The sequence below is a fragment of the Phalacrocorax carbo genome, chromosome 2 (assembly GCF_963921805.1).
Source record: "Phalacrocorax carbo chromosome 2, bPhaCar2.1, whole genome shotgun sequence".
NCBI classification, from domain to species: Eukaryota; Metazoa; Chordata; class Aves; order Suliformes; family Phalacrocoracidae; genus Phalacrocorax; species Phalacrocorax carbo.
In genome coordinates this window covers 79040919-79061482 of record NC_087514.1, presented here as the reverse complement: position 1 = coordinate 79061482, position 20564 = coordinate 79040919, and the positions used below count along the sequence as shown (strand labels likewise).

At 37.3% G+C, this 20564-nt stretch overlaps 1 protein-coding gene across 6 annotated transcripts in view; it reads left to right on the top strand.

The window, feature by feature from the left end:
• Positions 1-20564, top strand: part of SEMA5A (semaphorin 5A) — a 354573-nt gene that overhangs the window by 224166 nt on the left and 109843 nt on the right. For all 6 annotated transcript variants that reach the window (XM_064443361.1, XM_064443360.1, XM_064443364.1 and 3 more), the window contains one exon: positions 393-597. In XM_064443361.1, coding sequence (XP_064299431.1) covers positions 393-597 — 205 coding nt within the window. The remainder of the gene's footprint in view (positions 1-392; positions 598-20564) is intronic.

Genomic DNA, 20564 nt, shown 5'->3' with positions numbered 1-20564 from the left:
CTTGTTATGTCTTTACCACTGTGTCTGTGTAAATTATAAACAACACTATTTGGAAAATTCTGTGGTTTGTTGGATGGTAGTTTTTCTCCTTGCTGCCCTGTGAACATAGGATATAGGAAAATATTACTATAGCCCACTTGTGGTAGTCAGTTTGGTGCACTTCCATATTGTACAGAATTAGGAAGCCTCCATAGTACTGCCTCAGGAAAGTGGAGCTTCCTCAATCACTGTGTGGGCAGTCTGGTCAGCACCAAAATGAGACCTGAAAGTGGAATTCCACACTGTCACTACAAGATACACGCTTGGTTTTTATTTTCTTGTGCTGTAAATCAGAGAGTAAATCTGTTGTTATTGTTGACACATACATTAATGTCACTTTTCTGTGTTTACAGTGTGGCACCATGGACCAGGGTTTGTATGTAAATCTGACTGAGCGAAATCTTCAAGATGCTCAAAAATTCTTCTTAATGCATGAGGTCGTTCAACCAGTTATTCCAATTCCTTACTTTATGGAAGACAACAGCCGATTTTCCCATGTGGTTGTGGATGTTGTGCAGGGAAAGGACATGCTTTTCCATATCATCTATCTTGCCACAGGTATGAACTCTGCATTGCTGTGATAACTGTAAAAGTTTATAAGGTCTATCAGTTTTAAGGTTCTGTGAATCAGTTATGGAATATGTATACCGCACCTTGAACAGCAGCGTTTCCTCTTTGACAGCATTAACGCTACCTTCTACCTTTTCTGAGTAGATGAATTCAGCAGTTCGCGATGTCTTTGTTTATATTATACTGTGAACTCAAATTCTGGCATTTGTTTCCTGTTCTGCTTTGAAGGTAGGAAGCCTACATGCTCTTGAGGGAGCAAACAGTTGGAAATTCTACAAACAGGACTTCACAAGTTTCTCTGTCTGTTATTCTTTTTATGTAGTTCAGGGTAAAATCTTACCCAAGATGGTTTAGGAACCTCTGAGATAGAAATAACTCTACAAATAGCAAATACAATTACTGCTATTGCTATTTCTGACTTTTCTGCTCCTAAGTACTTTATTTATTAACTTTCCATTTGTCCATTTAGATGTGAGCTTAGCAATGAAAGACAAATAATGTTCCACCTAAAATCGCCTTGGTTACAAGTATCGCTTTCTTAGTTCAAAATTTCAAGCTTATTAAGGATAATGAGGGTGTCAGAGAAGAGTTTTTGCAGAACAAGGATGGTCCCCAGCTGATGCTGAAATAATAAGTTGGAGTACCATGTTTAGAGCCTTATGGCATAAGAGTTAGGGTACTTCTCAGATATTTAGTCTCATGCACATTAGTACAGGATAGCTCATCAAAGCAATGGTTTGTTAATGTGCAAAGTTTGTCTCACAATGAGTAAGCCCCAAATGTGATAAATTTGGGGAAAGAATCTGTTGAGCAACAAGAGTAAAAAAGGTCCTAATCCTATTTATTTGACTTTGCAATCAATGAAGTAAATTTCAAAATTATCATTGATTCAGAAGGATTGATCCTGTTTCTACTAATTACTAAAATTATTGTTTGCTAATAAAAACCGTATATTCTAAAGTTTGTCATTTATCAAGAGCCCAAGAAAAATGTGGGCTGTGATTCAATATATGATTTAATTTTCCCTTGAAAGCATGATACTGCTCTTCAAAGATTACTTTTGAGTCTGAAGAAATTTTATAGTAATTTGGTGCATTCGGGTGAGACAGTATTTCTTTGTATGTTATCCTTGTAGCTTTCTCATTGTGCCCCTTGAAAGACAGGCAGTAATATAAAAGCTTTTAATAAGTTAAAACTCTGCTTGGATTTGACCAATTGTAGTCAAAACAGCCTACTGTGTGGTAAATCATAGCAATTTAAGTGAAATCCTGCCAATACTAAATGCTGTTCGTTCTGTTGAGATCTCCTGACAGAACCTGAATTACAGAAACATGTACTGCATCAGTTTTATATGAAGACTATCACTGCATTGTGGGATATTTACATTATAATGGCAGCACCGAGACTTGTATCATTTGTCGTAATTCTGATTGTCTTCAGCTTTCAGTTTCTCTTACTGTGTTTCCTTTTGTTTGGTTCAGTTAAGTTAGGATCTGAAACGTTTAACGGTACATCAAAAAACTGTATTCAGTAGAGGTTCTAGGTTCTTTTTATGCATCTTTCTTGCTGCTAAAAAGATACAGTTCCTATACTCCTTACGATGTATGCTTGCCTTCCACGTTTATTCTTCTCTGTACCTCTGGTTTCGGACATTCATGGAACTAGGGTACTACTTTAGCTGGATCTTTAGTCTGACTCCAGCACATGCTTTTATGTAACTGGACAGTGTCTGTTTTATAAGCGTAAGAAATCATATGATTAAAAAAAAAACAGGAAACAATATAGTGTTCTTGATGTTTTCTTGACAAAGCCAATTCTATTTCACTGAATCACAGTGGTTTTTGTTAACAGGCCTTCTGCCCCCTCCCCCCCAAATAAATGTAAGTAATAAGCTTTATTTTCCAATAAATATTAATGTTCACTTTTCAGAAAAATTAACCTTTTTGATAGATTTTGAAATTACCACACAAGTTTATAAATAAATACCATACCAACAATGCATAAGGATAGTTTAAAAATCCCAAGACATACCAAAATACACAGTGTAATATACTTAAAATCTTGTGATTTGACAAGAAGGGTAGTATTTTTACCTTCTTTGGAGTGCAGGTCGTAATTTTGATTTAATGATATTGGTAATAATGCAGCATCTTAGTTCTCCATAGTCCTAGCTTTGTTTGTGTAGAAGCTGTAGAGCATTTAGGGTTGCGTTTGCATCCTAAACTACATGTGCTAAAAGGTTACTGAGAAAACACCACTGCTTCTGTAAACAGAAACTAAAAGACAGCAGCCTTAACTTTGGAAATAAACAATAACTTTGGAAGCAGACCAAGTTTAACAGTTTTGAATTCATTGAGTGTCCGGCCTTACTCCCACATACAATGTCATCTGCCCCAAACTCCTAACACCATAAAGCATGTGTATGTTTGGGACAGGTGGAAAAGTGGCGTTACAGTCACTACCACACTGAGAAAGGCTGTAGTTATTGTGTCTTTTCTGATTTCTTTTTTTTTTTTTTCATTATTAGAAGTGGTAGCAAATTAAATAGGGAGTTAAATTTTTGCTACAATGTTCCATCTTCAAAAGAAGCCAAAGGAATGATCTGGGGAATGATTGGCTGGTCTGCATTCAGTCCCTGGGAAAATCAAGGAGCACACCTCCCTGGAGCACACTTCCGTGAGCACATGATGTAGAACAAGGTGACTGGGAACATTAAGTGTGGATTTCCCAAGGGTGAATAACACCTGACCAACCTGATTACTCTCTGTGGTAAAATGACTGGATTTGTGCATGAGGAGAGAGTAGTACCTCAACTTCAGCAAGGCTTTTGACACTGTCTCCCACAATGTTCATATATCCAAATTAGGATCTATGGTCTGTATGAGTCAACAATTGGATGTGTAAAACCTGCTTGGACATCAGGCTCAGAGGGTAGGTAATGGGATGTTGTCGTGGTTCTGCCTCAGTTGGCAGCTAAACACCACGCAGCCGCTCGCTCACTCCTCCCCCACCCCTGCGTGATGGGGAAGAGAATCAGAAGAGCAAAAGAACTTGTGGTCGAGATAAGCACAGTTTAATAATTACAATAAAATAATAATTATAATAATGATTATGGTAATAATGACAATAATGTTAATATAATAAAATGGAAAAGGAAGGGGGGGAAAAAGAAAAAAAAACACACAGAAACACAAACAATACAGGTGCTCACCATCACCACCCGCCGACCGACGCTGCCCAGCCCCGAGCCGCGATTCCTGCCCCCGCTCCCCTGGCCAGCCCCACCCAGTTAACATACTGGGCATGATGTTACATGATATGGAATATCCCTTTGGCCAGTTTGAATCCGCTCTCTCAGCTGTGCCCCCTCCCCTCCTGGCTTCTTGTGTACCTGGCAGAGCATGGGAAGATAGACATGTCCTTGACTAGTACAAGCGCTTCCCAGCAACAACCAAAACATCTGTGTGTTATCTCAACATTTTTTCATGCTAAGTTCAAAGCACAGCACTGTGCCAGCTAGAGTGAAGAAAATTAACTCTATCCCAGCTAAAACCATGACAGATGTATACAAGTGGTGAGGAGCTGCGTACTGTGCTGTTTAACATTTTAACCAATGACCTGGAGGAGACAACGGGGTGCACTCTGTCATGCATGCAGATGACACCAGACTGGGGTACCAGTAGTTACACTGGAGGACAGCGCTGCCATCCAAAGGACCTAGAGGGATGTGCTAGCAGAATCTCATGAAATTCAACAGGTGCAAATATGAAGTCCCAAATATGGGAAAGGCTGACTCTCTGCCATCATTGAGACTGGGGACTGACTGTCTAGGAAACAGCACTGCTGATAGGACTTGGGGACTTTGGTAGACAGCAAGCTGAATATGAGCCAAGAGCATGCTCTCACAGCAAAGAAGTCCAACAGTGTCTCGGCCTGTATCAACAGGAACATGGTCAGTAGATCAATGGAAGAGATTATCCCCATACACTCAACACACTTTAGGCCACATCTAGTTTTGGCCTCCCTCCAATACAAGGACATTGATAAATGGGCAAATTCAGCGGAGGGCCATCTTCTGTTGGGGGGTGGAACACCATGCCTTAGGAGAAGAGAAGCTGAGGGAACTGGCCTTGTTCATCCTAGAGGAGAGAAGGTTTCGGGGGGTGGGGGTTGGGGGGGGATGGTGGTGTCTAGTAACAGCCTGCAAATAACTGCAGGGAGTTTACATGAAGAACGAAGCCAGGCTCTTCACAGTGGTGCATGGTGGGAAGACAAGAGACAACAGTCAGAGCGTTTCAGACTGGATATAAAGAAAAACTTTTTCACTCTGAGGACAGTCAAGCACTAGATCAGATTTCCCAGAGAGGTTGTGCAGTCTCCATCCATGGAGGTTTAGACAGTCTATGTTATAACTAGCCATCCTTTGAGCAGGAGGTTGGTCTTGAGACCTCCTGTTGTCCCTTCCAACCTAAATTATCCTCTGTCTATCATATGCCAGTACAATGCGCAAATTGGTTGGTCTAAATTACATTTTTACTCAACCCTGTGATAGTAGATATCATTGTACTTTCTGCTGCCGAAAGGGAAGTGCATTCAACTCTATCAGAAGTACTGGCAGTACAAGATTTACACCTACTGGTGTAAAGCAGGATGGATCTAACCCATGCTGTGTGAGATGCACTCTTTATAACTTTTGTAGTTATAATTCATTACAACATTCTTACAAAAATTGTATTTTAAAATGCACAGAGCTGATTCAGTGGAAAGGTAGGCATATAGACTGGGTTGAATACAAATGAATGCTCTGCTGTCTTTGTTACTCAAAGCAAAAATCCCATTCTTTGAAGCAGATGGGCAGTGGTTAAGAGAAAAGTCTCTCTTTCCCCCCAACATATTCACTTACCTATTCACCCTGTTATTAGAATACAGACATTAGAGAGGAGAATAACCCTGGCAGTGTAAAAGTGTAATCTAATTTCATTAAACCTTAAATAATATAATATTACTTGAGGAGAGACTGGGAGTAAGCAAAAAAATGCCTTCATCTATGGTGTCAACAGTCTTCATTTCCTAAACCTTTGCCAAGTCATCATTCTGCTTGGAGATTCTAATGTGCTGGGATTTAACAGCTGCTGCTCATAGCAAAAATATACTTTAGTACTTTGGAAACACATCTTAATCTTTCGCTGCACTGACTTCTAAGAGAGAATGAAGGGATATATCAATTCCTGCACATTTTGTGTTGCTTAGTACTAGCAGTGCTGCTGGCTTTATGCAGGCAGAAATCCCTGAAACAATTTTCAGAAAGGAAAGTCAAGGAAAGTGTTCACAGAGGTTCTGAACTAAAAATTAATTTAATGTAGAGCAAGCTAGAGAGCAAACCAATATTCTGACAACTTTTCAAGTTTAAAAGACTTCATTTCCTTCTTCATTAGAAAAAAATTCAAAGCCAAATAGTGCTATGTATGTCATAGTTTTGTTTCCCTCCCTTTTGTCTCTTTTTTCTCCCTCCCATTTCTTTCTCCCTTTTAATTTAACTGCCTACGTGCCACATGGTTAAAAACTCTGCCAATATCAAAGGGTCTTCAAAGCATTTTTCAGAAAACAGGATGCTGCAACAAGAGCAAGTAGCCCTTATTTAGAGGATTACTGTAAAATGTGTTGATTTCTTAGAAGGAGTAAGAAAATTATTAGGTATGGTTTCTAGTTTGAGGGTATTCTGAAAACAGTTTCTAGTTGCTGTTTCTTGGGAGTTCAGAAAAGGTAATATTTGTACTGTCTGAAAATAAACTTTTAGGCCATATTTTAAAAATTACTTGGTGGAAAACTCCTGTGTTTTCTCTGTTCTTCAGTCCCAGTGGACAGAGGATGTCCCCTCTGTATCCTGAGTAGAAATGGTATATACCCAGTGGTGGATCTTGATTATTGGGATGTATGGTTTAGCGTTGATGAAATTGGGGTATGGCTGACTTCTAAAGAGGGTATGAAACCTGAAGAAAGATTTCTTGTTGGCTACATTGGACGTCTCTAAAGAGTGGGTTGTTCACTGAACTGAACCTGAATTTTTATGCCATGGAACCGGGTTTTATCTGAGGCTTAAAGATGACTGGAGAATGTTACAACAGGCTTTGAACTTTCCTTCCCAAGAAGTTCTGGAAAGTGTTTTTCCCTGCTCTTAATACCTCAGAATTACAGGTAGCAATGCAGAGAATAATGATAAAAATAATTCTGATGAAACACATAAAGCAGTTATTGTGAAAAGTGGAGAGGTTTGATTGGGAATTTCAAAAGACATTTTTTGAAAATGTAGATGGATTTTTCATACATTAGCCTTTAGAAGGCTTATAACAGGTAATAAATCTCCATATATGTAACATTTTTCTCATGAAGCCCAATGCTGTATATTATCCAGAAACCAGTCCCAACCTCATGAAGTGATTTGGAAGTATGCATGAAACTCAGTTTGGAAATCTTATCAAAACAATTAGTATTTTTCCTGTTTGTCTTACTCAGTGGGAGTAAATTGATGCAAAGCAGTGCACGATTTGATTCCTCTGTAATTTTTTTTACAGTTCTATCTTTTTCCTTTTGTTTTTGTAATCAATACACAACACTTTTTGCTAGGGAACACCCCAAGGTCTTAACAAGAAAAAAAGTCGTGCGTGTTTTTGCTAAAAAATCTCAGATGAAATATTGTAATTTTCCTGGCAGACTACGGGTTCTGATCAAAGTGTGCAGCTTTCATAGTGTAATGTGCATGGTGTCATAATATATGTAGTAATGTGAAGTTATGGACCTTAAAATGATAAGCAAAAACATATGCTTATGTGTGTTCTATACATGGTGAAGAGAGCAACAAAGCTAAAATTGACTGCATTTTTTTCCAATTTGATGCTACTTCTGACTGTATTATCTCAAGTGTATTGAGGTTATTGGAAGTAATCTACAGATAATTTTGTAGAAAGGAGCTACCAGCTTTTCCTCTCAGTTTGAGGAGCAACTTTTTAGTCTAGAAACTACAGTATAAATGCAATAATAATAATGATCAAAGTAGTTGTAATTTGAGTCACAAGTCAAGTGTGAACGTGGTGGTAGTCTATTTGTATGTGTTAATACTTTCTAGTTCAAAAACAGAGAAACAGGGAAATCAGTGTGCAGCTGGATAATGGGGCATATACACTGTGGCAGGCAGTTGTCATCTTTTAAACTATTTCTCTTCTGTTGTGACAGAAAACACGGTTGCTTTGTTTCTTATGCCTTTCCTTGACAAAGGTATAGTGTGCTTTTACACAGTTGTAAAGCACCCCTGCAATGGTTTTAAAACTATTTCCCTGTAAGTTCTTATTCTTCTGTCGTTATGCAATGTCATTTTAAGGACAGTCATCAGTTACTCTGCTGTCCAAAACTGATGCATGTTGGAAGACACCAGTCCTAACCGCAACATCATGATCTTAACATATGTTTTAAAAAAAATCAAGCAGTAAACGATAAAATTAATAAACTTTTTCTTTCCTCCTTTTGCAGTGGCCACTATCTCTGATAGAGGAAAACCCTAGCTGAATGCTTTGTTTATAGTATTAGTCTTTCCAGGAAACACTTTGCTGTGAAGTATCAAAACCATTTAAAAGATTGCTTGATTTTGTCTTCAAGAGTCTCTTGTTCACTCTGGGATTTATGCTAAAGTTACTAAGAATGCTTGCTAGAAAATTTATGTTATTTTCCAGGTAGAATGTCTTTAAAGACAAAGAAGGATAGTGTAAACCATAGCTGGTTTACTAGGTAATTTAAACACAGAAATGTTGATTTGCCACTGCCTTGTGTATTTTGTCAACTGTACTGGGCAAAGTGGCTTGACACTCTACCAAATGAGAATGGTCATGTCTAAAGTCCAGGCTACATAGTAATAAATTATAATATAGGGCTCTATAGAATCGAACCCAGCATTCTAAAGGTCGAGTAGTACTGATTTCCCTTGGCTTTATCACTATGGGTAGAGGTAAATCATTCTGCCAACTCCAATTGGAGAGTGCTAAAGAGGTTTCTTAATAAATAGATGACTTTAACTAGAGCTGGTTAAATTATTCAATGACAGCAATCTCTACATGAGAATCGTAGCCCTTTATTTGCTTTACAAATTACCCACCACTTATTTGTAGTAATTTTTTGTTATTATAATCAGCCCATAAACAGGTCATGATTTTGATCAATTCGTTACTGATACTTGTTCTTAGTTTGTTTGTATTTTAGATAGCGTGTTCATGGATTGCCTGCTGCAAGTAGATGGCGTTTGTATTCTGTTCTCTCATAGGACCGATTTAAGTAGGAGATGCCCTTTTTTTCTCTTCACAAATTATCATTATGTCTTTATAATTGCCCAGCTCTATTGGATAAAAACTGTAAATAGATGTCCAAAGAACATACGGCATGTGCACTTCTGTACCACCGCTGGAAGTCGGAATTGCTGCAAGAAGCAGCTACTGGCTGAAGAAAAGCTGGCTCTGTTTGCATGGGAGCAAGACTAATGTGCAGGCCAGGGAGGGAAAGACTGTGAAGAGCTGGAGACTCAACCTTTCATTAAAAAGAGACAAGCTCCTCTTTGTCACAGTGACACTGAGCTTTCAAATCCTGTTTGACTATTTTATAAACTTAGGATGGCCAAATAGCCTTTCCTTCCTCATTTCTAGTTTTTGTTTTTGGGATTATGACCTCTTCTCTTCTTCCTGGCAGGGAAACTAGACTTGATAACCCCTACATTCATTTGTTATTAGATAATTCTAATGCACAGAATGTGAAGCTGCGAATGAAAGAGGTATCTTACATGGTACTCAGTGTTGTCCTGCTGTCTTCAAAGCTAAGGTATCTATTAGCATCTAAGCCTATACTCAAATCTCTTGTTTTGCCCCTGCTAGCGTGCAGTGCCAGTCAGCAGGCTTGGTCCTAATTTTGAAAACAGCTATTAGAATTAGCCTTATCTTGGAGTGAAGGTTGACCTTCAAACTGTGTAACTCTTGCATGAGTACGCAATGTTCAGGACTCTTCCTGAGACATACGGGGAGGTGGCCTTCCCTTTGAAGGGACTTGGCTGCATCAGAACTTTTCAGAGAGGATTAGGTAACGTGGCACATTGCTGAGCATTGTGAACATCTTCAGAATATTCTGCAAGGCCTTTTACTTTTAAAAAATCTTTCATTTAAAGTGGACTCGCATAGGAGTGACTCAGTGAACCCCTGCTGACCAAAGGAGAAAATGGAAGAGTTAAATCATGGGGAGAAAAAAAAAAGTCAAAAAGAAAGAAGTGTTGGGTCACAAGCATGATGATATGGATGATATATTTATGATATTCAGTGTGAGCTCTCAGTAAAGCAGTCATTAAATGGGATATTCTACTGAACTCCTGTTTTTGCTCATGTTTATGAGCTTCATTCTGCAGCCTTTTTCCCAGTAAACCTCAATAAATCCAAATGTTTACAACTAAGCAAATACAAGGATTGCCACTAGTAATTAGTGGGGTTTTTCCCCCAATAGTCTTTCTGGATTTTTTTTCCCTTGAGTTTACCCAGCTCTGGTCATAGGACGTGGCAAATCTTCATAAGCTGAAGAATTTCTCAATAAAGATATGCCTTATTTACTTTGTTCTGTGACTTAAAAGAGTCATTAGAATGTGAAGATGTGTTATTCCAAATACTGTGGCCTTTGTGTGAAGAGTCCTGTAACCTGCAGGCAGATTCACAAAAAGCTAGACTGGGTTCCACATGCATTGTACTGTATCAAGTCAGGGATAAGAATCATAATATTTGGAATGCAGACTCACTTGTCTACAGATTCATTCTTCTAGCTTTTATTTATTCTTACGTCTTATCCCATGAACCTAGGAAATTTAGTTCTACAACTGCATACCTTCAGGAGGAATAGGCATGACCATAACCAACAGTGGTTAGATCACTAGCCTAGGAGATAAGAGCTGATTTTTAACTAACAGGCTGAGTGAGATTTCTTTGTTATTTCCAGATGTCCCAACTCCTAGACTATTATATAAATAATATAATGTAATATGATTATATATATTATATACTTTGGCTACTACTGCTTTAATGTCTTAGACTAGTGAGATTAACAACTTCTGGTGAAGGGATTTTAGGTTCATGTCTCTAATCCCAACTTCACTTCTGTCTCTTGTACATTTACTTCCTAATTTACATTAGGTTAGAAATTAAATCATTCTTTCCTCCTGTATTTCTGAACAAAAGCTGTGCTTTATGCTGAAGTTGTTGCTGACGTATCATGCATATCATGCTGGATTTGAACTTGTGTGTACTGGATTTGGCTCGTCTGGGGACTGAGGCATAGGGGCATGTACTATGCAAACTGCAAATGAGTTTGGGTAGAGGACAGTTCCTGAAACATTCTAGTCAACCAAGTTTATGGTGCTTCTAGATCAGTACAGTAGTCAGTTGTCTTTCTGACACTTCCACTGAAAACAGCCACATATGACTCAGTTATGAAATCAGGCAAGGTTTATTGTGGGTTATTATCTGAGAAGTAGTTTTGTCCACTTGTGCATCTAAGTGCTTCTTTGATCTGGGCACTGGAAAATTTATTCAGTGGGAAAACACTGTCATATTCATAGCATGCGTTAGGTAGTACAAGGTATTTATTATTGTGGTGGCATGAAGGAAGGCAATAAAAAGTAATAGGAGTAGTAAGCACACCCTGTCTGGTCAGATCCAATCAGAGTTAATGCATCTCAACTTTGTGAGACTGGCAGGGTTCCAGGGCCTGTATTTGATAGTCATTTTATCCTTTGTGTACAGTGTGACATTCTTCGCTGCTGCTCTGTGTCAGACAGCAAGCTTTAAATCATAAGAACCGTTTCATCTTATGATTAATATCTGTTTATTATCTACTCTACTACTTTAGTTAGAGGCTACACATTTCTTTAGAGGTGCTCATCTCCACTACTAAGAAGTCCAGTCTTACCTACTGATTAAACATTTTAGCAGGTCTCTCCAAAATGAGAATGTCTTCTCTTCCTGAGAAGAAGCTTCTGAGAAATTAATATAGACTTTTTTGTTTGTTTCATTGTGAGTTGTCTTACCCAGTAGCAACCTTATAGTTTTATTTCCTTCTTTTTTCATAATCCAAGATATCAGAATTATGCATTGACAGGTGTAGTGTTTCCCATTCAGAACCATAACAATTCTTGTGTCTTCTTTGCCTCAGGGCTTCAGGTTTTGTGTATGTATGTGTGACTTTTCGTACAGTAAAAGCTGGATGTTGCCATCACAAGTGGCTGTAATTACAATATATTGCCAAATGGGCATTCTCTAGAATAGGTGTTACTAACATGTAACCCTTGATATTCAGTCTCTTTAGTTATCAACTAACTGGCCTTAAGGACTGAAATTTTTAATGTTTGGGAATATAAGAGTGTTGCCAGTCACACTTTTCTCAACTGCGTGTGTCTGAACTGCAGGCTAATTTGGCCTAATTTATGTCAGTAAGTATAAATAGATGGCTCACTTCAATTATTACCTTAAGTACAGTCTTGAGCAAACCTTACATAATTGTTTCTTATGATAATGTGTTGATTTAAAAGGAGAATTGAAATCCAACGCACCAAATATTTGAGACTTCTAAAAATATCTATTAGGATTTTTGGTGAAGGTATTCTCGTAGCACATTCTCGCAGGTTAGTTTGCATATTGGCAGGATCCGTTTGACTCAAATGCAGTAGCTATAATCAAAGGCAATAAATATGTAAACTTTTTGTACATTCTGTTTTTGGCTTTAGGTTTGATGCACCAACATAATCTCGATGGTCTATTTCATTTTGAACATGACATTGTTGAAGTGCATTCCTTTTCTGAGCCAGAATAATGTGTGTTTTTCCATGCCAAATCACTTCAGTGTGATGCAAGACAAAAAAATGTTATACTGGCCTTCTTTAAAGATGCTGGCTTCCTTTGTCATGATGCTTGTAAATATTTTTTAATTACTGCATTATTTTATAGATAGAACTTGCGTAAATTAAATAAAAATTCAAAATGAGATTATTGCTTAGTAAGGTCAAGGACTTTGTGCTTGATGTTGTTATGGATCATGAGTTTGCTCTGTATTGCCTACCTGAGATTTCCTGATACTTCCACATGGAAGAAAAAGAGAACGAGTGTGGGGTATTAGAGCCAAACTTGAAATTGTTGTCAGTCACCTGTTTGCCAAGTCCTGAGAAACAACTTTCTGTTCTTGAACTCATTAAAGCCTCATCTAAATATTTTATGCTGTAATATTAACTGTAACCTCTCTGCAAGAACAGCATTTCTTAAATGAATGTTATTATCTAAAGTATTGTTATATGTTTGAATTCTCACATTTTAATATGACTTTCTGAAGGGGATATAAATCATAGAATCATAGGATATCTCGAGTTGGAAGGGACCCATAGGATAATCAAGTCCAACTCCCTACTCCTCGCAGGATAATGGTGATACTTGGTATGGGGACATGATCAGGTAGCCATGCTCTGAGCAAAACTGACAGAGCTCCATTGGATTATCCTCTGCTCTGAACACAGGAACATGAGAGAGAAGGTTAGGCTGTTGATACAGTGATCTGGATGGGAGCAACACTCATTTGGAGTATGTAGAGATGAGGTTCAATTTCTCTTGGGCTTCAAAATTCAAAGCCATCTCTTCCGCTTCCTTGGTGAATGCTTGATCCAAGAGAGATGGGGCTACTGCGGATGGGGAGGAGCCCTCCCGGAACCACTTACTGACAGTATTTTAACCCGCATGCAGAGCACATGGTTCATCTGGTCTGAAGATGTAGAAGCACAGCAGCTCACAAGACAAGTAGGTAGAGAATTCAGCTAGAGAGATGATGCCTTGCCCCCTGCTGCAATGACTATTAAAATATCTTTCTGATGCCTTTTTAAATAAGCAGTAAGTGTTCCCTGCAATTCCCTAAGGACATGGATACCCTATTGCTTGAAAGGTGTAAAATCACATCAGAAGGTGCTGAGAGTAAGGAATAGGTGTTTTTCACAGGCTCAGTATATAGCTTATCTCTCTCACACCTGTTCCCAGCATTTTAATACTCTTCCTCATTGGTGTATGTTAACATGACTCTCAGAGACTTCATCATTTTTCTTGGCTGCCTCTGAGACTTTTCTGTCTTTAGTTCGGCTGTCTCCTATACATCAAGGGAGAATAAGGTAACTGTCTGTCACAGATTTCCACTGATAGATAAATTCCAAAATTGTATTTGAAAACTGAAACTGAATTTTTATTTTATCTTTGGAGGGGTAGGGGGGTGATTTAATCTTCAATAATTGTTGATTAGTGTTTGTCATTAATTTGTATGTTCTTTCTCTGCCCAAACAAACACATGGCTCTGTCTGGGGAAAGCTCCTTATTTTGGCATAACTAGTATCTAGATGAGCACTTTTTTATTAAAAGGAGTCTTTGAATCAGTAGTTCTAATTCCTGTGTAGAAAGGTTAGTCCATAAATACTCCTTTCATAATATAAATACATATTATATATTGACATAGAGCCATGAGAAACTCCTCTAGTTGCAGAGGTACAACTGAATTTCTCTTGGAATAGTCACTAGGGCATTAAGAAGCTTGCTAATAATTTCAGAAGGTACGCAAAAAGGTTGTGGCTAAAATGCTACCTTTCAGATTCTTAATAGTTGGCAAATGAGTTAAATTATCTCTCCTGCATAAAAGCCTGGGGACCTGTAATAGACCATCATACCTCCTTTGTTGACAGGCATTATCAACAATGTCTCATTTCAGCTTTAATTCAAATTAATTTCCAATACTGTAAGGAAGCACATCAATATTTACTTGAAATGTAAGAGGAAAGAGGGAATAAGAAGGAGTCAGAGCCAAAGATAAAGAAATATTTTGCGTGCTTGCTTTTTATAGACTGTCTTTTAAAACTGTTGTTACATCCAAGAATTGAAAAGCAAACCCAAACCAGATTGCAGAAATACTAGGGGTCTTACCCAAAGAAGAATATTTTAATGTAAGTTTTTTCTACATTTTTATTTTGCTGCTTCCAAAACTCTCTTCAAAGAAAAGGCCAACCCTTTCCTAATTCCTAAGCGTGATAGTTAACCAACTATTTTGTGCTTTGAAACTGTTAATACACTAAACACCATGTGGTATAACTGTTTGTATATAATATAAAGGTGGCTTTTCTAAAACATATTAAAATGACATATCTACCATTCTACACTTCTTTTTCTAATTGTAAGGACAACAGAAAACTGAATGTCTAATCGTAGGATTGCTATGAACTGTGTATAGCAGGAAGCAGGAAACTGTGATTGATTAGTTGTAGAAGTTGCTTTCCTTAAATTCGGCAGTCTGTGCTTCCCTGCTCATTTTCGTTAACTTTCCTCTTTCTGCTAAACATACCAGCAGACCAACAATAACTGTGTTTGTGCCTGGACTTTGCTAAATGTATAAGTCTGTGCTCTTATATGACCAAGGATTCTTATATTATTGTTGCTGTCTAGCAATAACAGAAATACATAAACAACCTCTGAAATCCAAAGCCCTTTGAAATTTGGCATGTAAAGAGAATGATTTGGTGTAAAATCTGGGATCATTAAAAAACAAAACAAACAAACACAAAACCAAAAACCAATGCCCCTACCTTTCTTTCTGGAATAGAACTAGAACTAGAAAGGACCTGGTTTTATATTTATTTCACATGGGGCCAAAAACTCCAAGACCAAATGTATTCACTGTTTTGGGCTAAGGCCCCAAGATTTCTCAAGCCCCAGACTGTAGCTTTCTTTTTAAATCTAACATCTCTTGTTCTACATAAAAGGTCCAATTTCTTGAGAGACATTGATGATGCTGTAATGATTAAGCTAAAAATATAGCTCACTTGGTAGATTATTTAGATTTTTAGTTGATATGCATTCCTGCAACTGTAAAAAACAGCTAGGTAATCTAAGAACTTCACTTAGAGCAAGCTCACTTCATGGTGGTTTGTATATATTTTCTTCAGGTGACAGAAACCAATTAGTATTTATTTTTGTTCCAGATTTACAGTGGTATTAATCCTACCTTTTATATTAACAAATTTGTCACATGGATTACTGTTGCTTAAGTTAATTAAATTTACTGAAATTTAATTAAATGTTCGTGAGCAATGATTTGTGAGTTTTCCAGGTTGCTTGCATACTTTTTTCTCCAAGTGTCCTATGGAGGAGTAGGAAAACTAAGATACCTAAATAGCGGAGAGCTTAAGCCTTTCTGTTTTCTCTAAGTGATGGCACAGAGGGTAACCAGCATTTCATTTAGCCTATTTTGTGTTTAAAAATAAGCCTCCATATTAGCAGGGCAGAACAATTTACAACATTTCATGGGGAAATGCAACAAAATTCTTCTTGTATTTCCAGCTACAATATTTGTTAGAAGCTTTCATTATACTACTAGATAATTACCTTCTTAATCTAATAAATGTGCTTTGTATCTGTATTTCTGTTAATATCCACCATTGTCCTGCTATCATCATGATGATAATGAGCTGTAATAGCAAGGCAATCACAGTAGTTTATTGATGAAATTCTTCTTAAGCTTCTCACAGTTTTTATTTTCTATCAAGGCTGCAAAACAGAACATGTTTGGATTTTTAACCTCCATTTTTTAATTAAACTTGTAGAAAAATCACATCATATATATTTTATTACACAAAGAAATATATTAGAAGTAGAAAAAAAAGAACAAAATAACTATCATACAGACCAGATTGTTCAGTCATTTAATTTCAAATGGAGAGACAAACATGAACATGTAAAAAAGCTCTGAAAATAAAAGTAAAAAAAAAATTTTAAATTGAAACTTATGCCTTGATAAAGCATCAGGATTCCTTATTCATTTTAGACCTTCACTTTTTTTTCCAAAGAAGTAATGGATATGTATTTAAAAATATGAAAATATTTAAAGTAAAACTCTGTAAATTAAGGTGGACATTTTAGAATCAAACTATATTCTTTTTATTTTCACCATCATTGTAGAGGTACTACAATGACATTGTATTACAAAGGCAGGCAACGAAGCTGGTGAAGGGTCTAGAGCACAAATCTTCTGAGGAGAGGTTGAGGGAACTGGGGTTGTTTAGTCTGGAGAAGAGGAGGCTGAGGGGAGACCTTATCACTCTCTACAACTACCTGAAAGGAGGTTGTAGCGAGGTGGGGGTTGGTCTCTTCTCCCAAGTAATAAGTGATAGGACAAGAGGAAATGGCCTCAAGTTGCATCAGGATAGGCTTAAATTGGATATTAAGAAAAATTTCTTCATATAAAGGGTTGTCAAGCATTGGAAGAGGCTGCCCAGGGAAGTGGTTGAGTCTCCATCCCTGGAGATATTTTAATGATGTTATACGTGATGCTTAGGGGCATGGTTTAGTGGGGGACTTGGCAGTGTTAGGTTAACAGTTGGACTTGATGATCTTCAAGGTCTTTTCCAACCTAAACCATTCTATGGTTCTATGATTTAGCCATAATATATTTTTAGTTTTTAAAGCAGAATGGTTCAAGCTCGGTCTTTCACTTTGTCCTTTAGGCTGTTCTATGATTAAAAACCTATTCCTGTAAATCAAGTATACATACATATCTCAGAAACCTGGAGGTAGAAGATAAATTAAGTTACAGAGAATGGCTATATTACCTTATCTTCTAAATATGCCTTTGCTTGAAACCAAATTGTACTCCACCCCCATATGGGAAAAGAGATTATAGCAAGGCTTTAATTATCTGTATTCTACTGATGATTTAACTAATTTAAAAGTTATTTTTAGGAAGGGCAAAAAAGTGCGGGTTTTAAATCCTCTCATATTCTGTGCTCCATAGGCATCTTTTTTGATGTTACACAGGTTGCTAAATCATAAGTCCTGGGCTCTCCCTTTGTAGGCTCAACCAGCTGTTCCTGTGTCTTTTTTCTGAGTTGAGCGCACTTAAGCTCTTATGCAACCTAATACTTTCTGTCATTGGAATAATTTTCTGCTGTTAACCAAATGCACATTCTGCTTTGTGGTAGGGCTTTCTCTTGGTTCCTGTGGTGGAGGAATGCAAATACTGATGATATATTTTTTTGCAGTGACAGGATGTTTATCAATCACCTTGCTCTTTCTTGATTTTGTACTATTATGCATTCTGTACCTCAATTTTGTGTTTGGTATTTCGATTTATTCTTCTGAAAGACCTCTGCCTTGAAGACAACCTTAATACCTTATTTTTTTCTGTTTCCATGGTGTTTAATTAATGCAAATGTTTTATGAAGAATGTAAACACTGTTTATATACACATATGGGTAATATTTACAAGAAATTTTACATTAACAGATTTTTTTCTTTAATATCAGCAGTCGTAATACTGTCTGAATGCTTCTATTTTTCCACTGGAAAAATAATTTGTATACAAAAATAATATGCAAAAACAGTGTGTAATGCACAAAATCAAAGTAGTTAATGAATATAATTTTCCAAAGTCTATTTCATATTGCACTTGAAAATACGTGTAATTTGTGTCCATTTCAACTACACTTTAAAATGTATTCTTGTAAATATTCATCTATTAATTTTAAACGTTTATTTAAAACAAAAAAATCCTGATTATTATGTTGACAGGTTGTTAAGGGTGTCAATGAGTCCGTCGTCACATATTATAATATACTTAGAGTGGTGTATTTCTTGCATAGGTGGTACCTTATTCAGGTTCAATTACAAATGTCACTTGAAGTACTGAATATGGCTTTAGCTTCCATTTTCTATATCTTGTAATGACTGCCTTTTTCATCCATATTGACCACATTCTTTCATCTGCTTAAGACATCTTGCTTTTCTAAACAGTATTTTGTGGGGAAATTGCAAAATAGGCCCTTATTTACATTGTCTGTTCTTAGTTTATAATTTGCAGCCCATTTTGCTGTTCCTTGAGGTTTTCTGGTATATGTGAGGAGATTTTCAGATCTCTAAAGGCACCTTATTGTGCTCAGAAAGTATTGGAATACTTGTAAAGTCACAAACATAGGAATACAACTGGCCTGAGGATATATTTGAGACTATTACAAGTTTCTTTTGCTGGCAACTCTTATAGTTTAGAGGGCACCAATGACTTTTTTTTCAATATTACTGAAAGATGATACCATAGGCTTCTCCTCTGAAAAACATTGACTTGGATTCTTTGTTCTGGTGCTGGTTCAGTTGCTTTCTGGAGACCAACCCTCCAAGGTACCATGCTAAACTACAATAAAATGAAGATTAAGTTGGGGTTTGTTTCACTGTCAAATATGGGAATAGTTAAGACTGAAAGTGTTTCCCTCCCTAAAAGGAATGGGTAGAGGTTTTTTCCCCTTCTTTTAAAGAAGTGAAATGAACTTACTTCCATACTGCCTCATCTTGGATGATTTGTTAAAGATATTTTTTCTTGAAGAATGCAGCAATATTTTGTTAACATAATAGCTCATACAAATATTTATGCTTCTCCGTAGGAAGAAGTTACTGTAGCTACTTGGAGTGTTCTTAATTCTGCTAGGAAACTGAAGAAATTACACGTTTATTACTTTGTTGCATTTTCTGTCTGTTTTGTATGTTCATTTTCTGCTTGCCTTTGCAGGTATCACCATAGACATTGTAATGATTTCAGCCACACTCTTGCAGTGTTCTCCGTTACTGGCTATGCTTTATACCATTTACATCTTAAACTTTGCTTTTCAGTTTTAGAGATCATCCTTTGATCCTGTCCCGTTAACATTTTGTTCATTACAGATCCTGTTTCCTCCAAGCTTGTTCTCTACAACTCCATCTCAGGTTTCCCATTCGGATCTTCGAAGTCTCCATAGTAATATTTCAGCTAGAATGTTTCTTTCCTCTTCACCTTCATTCACAGTCATTAGATTTCTAATGTTCAGTTGCTGGTTTTGCAGGTGTCTCTAAAAGTATAGCCCTACAAGTTAACAAAGCAGATTATTTACTCATTCTGACCAATGACATTATCTGTTATTACAACTGTATATAATCAGTCATCCTTCAACCAAGGCTGTCAGGTGTCTGGATCTATTTCAGCATGTCTTGCTTACCCTGAAGATGTGAAGATGCCATTCATGTGAATTCTTAAATAGCTGTTGGACTTGGGCTTGACATTTGTGATGAAACTGGAACGTTCCATGTGTCCACGGCAATAAAGTTGCATCCATTAGGAAGGTCTGTGTTTACTATTCGCCTTAGCTATTTCTTGGCAGAAGTGGACAGTTAGTTTGATTATAAAGTAAATATTCACCTGGAAGATTTTGAGAAGTCTGAAAACTTCCGTGCCCCAGAGCCATATCCAAGACTAATTTCTTTCCCTACCTCTCTCTTCATTTTTCTTTACAACTGTGGTGTGAAAATGGCTGAATAGTCAACACTTTTGAGGATGGGACTTTTACAAATTCTTTAGGAAATCTGCAGTCTCTGCTGGAGGCTGGATGCATCATGTTGGACACATTGTAGTAGAATCGGCAACACTGGAGGAAAGCACCTGGCTTTTGAAAGTACTGATGCAATGGCTATGATTTTCTGCTCTAAGGAAGCCTGGTGTGGCCAGTATTACATGCTAGCATAGTTTGAGGAGGTTGACAGATACATACCCTTGCTACATACCAGAGTCTGGCGAACATAGCTGCCAATTCAATCTGTGTCTGTCTCAAAGTTGCAGAATAAAAACAGATCCTCACCCTAGTTTGGGCTCCCAGGTGGGTCCATGCAAAATCAGAGTCATAGGCAGGAAGAATTTAAAGCAGAGAAGATAGTTTATAGGAGGTGAGAAGTAGGAGAGTTTACTGAGGCAGAGGTAGACCTCAGATAACATTTTACTCCTTTTTTACTGAACTTACATATGACCCGCCTTGCTGCTGTGAAGGGTAGTGTTTGTTCCTGACAATCTGGGACCTCTGGCAC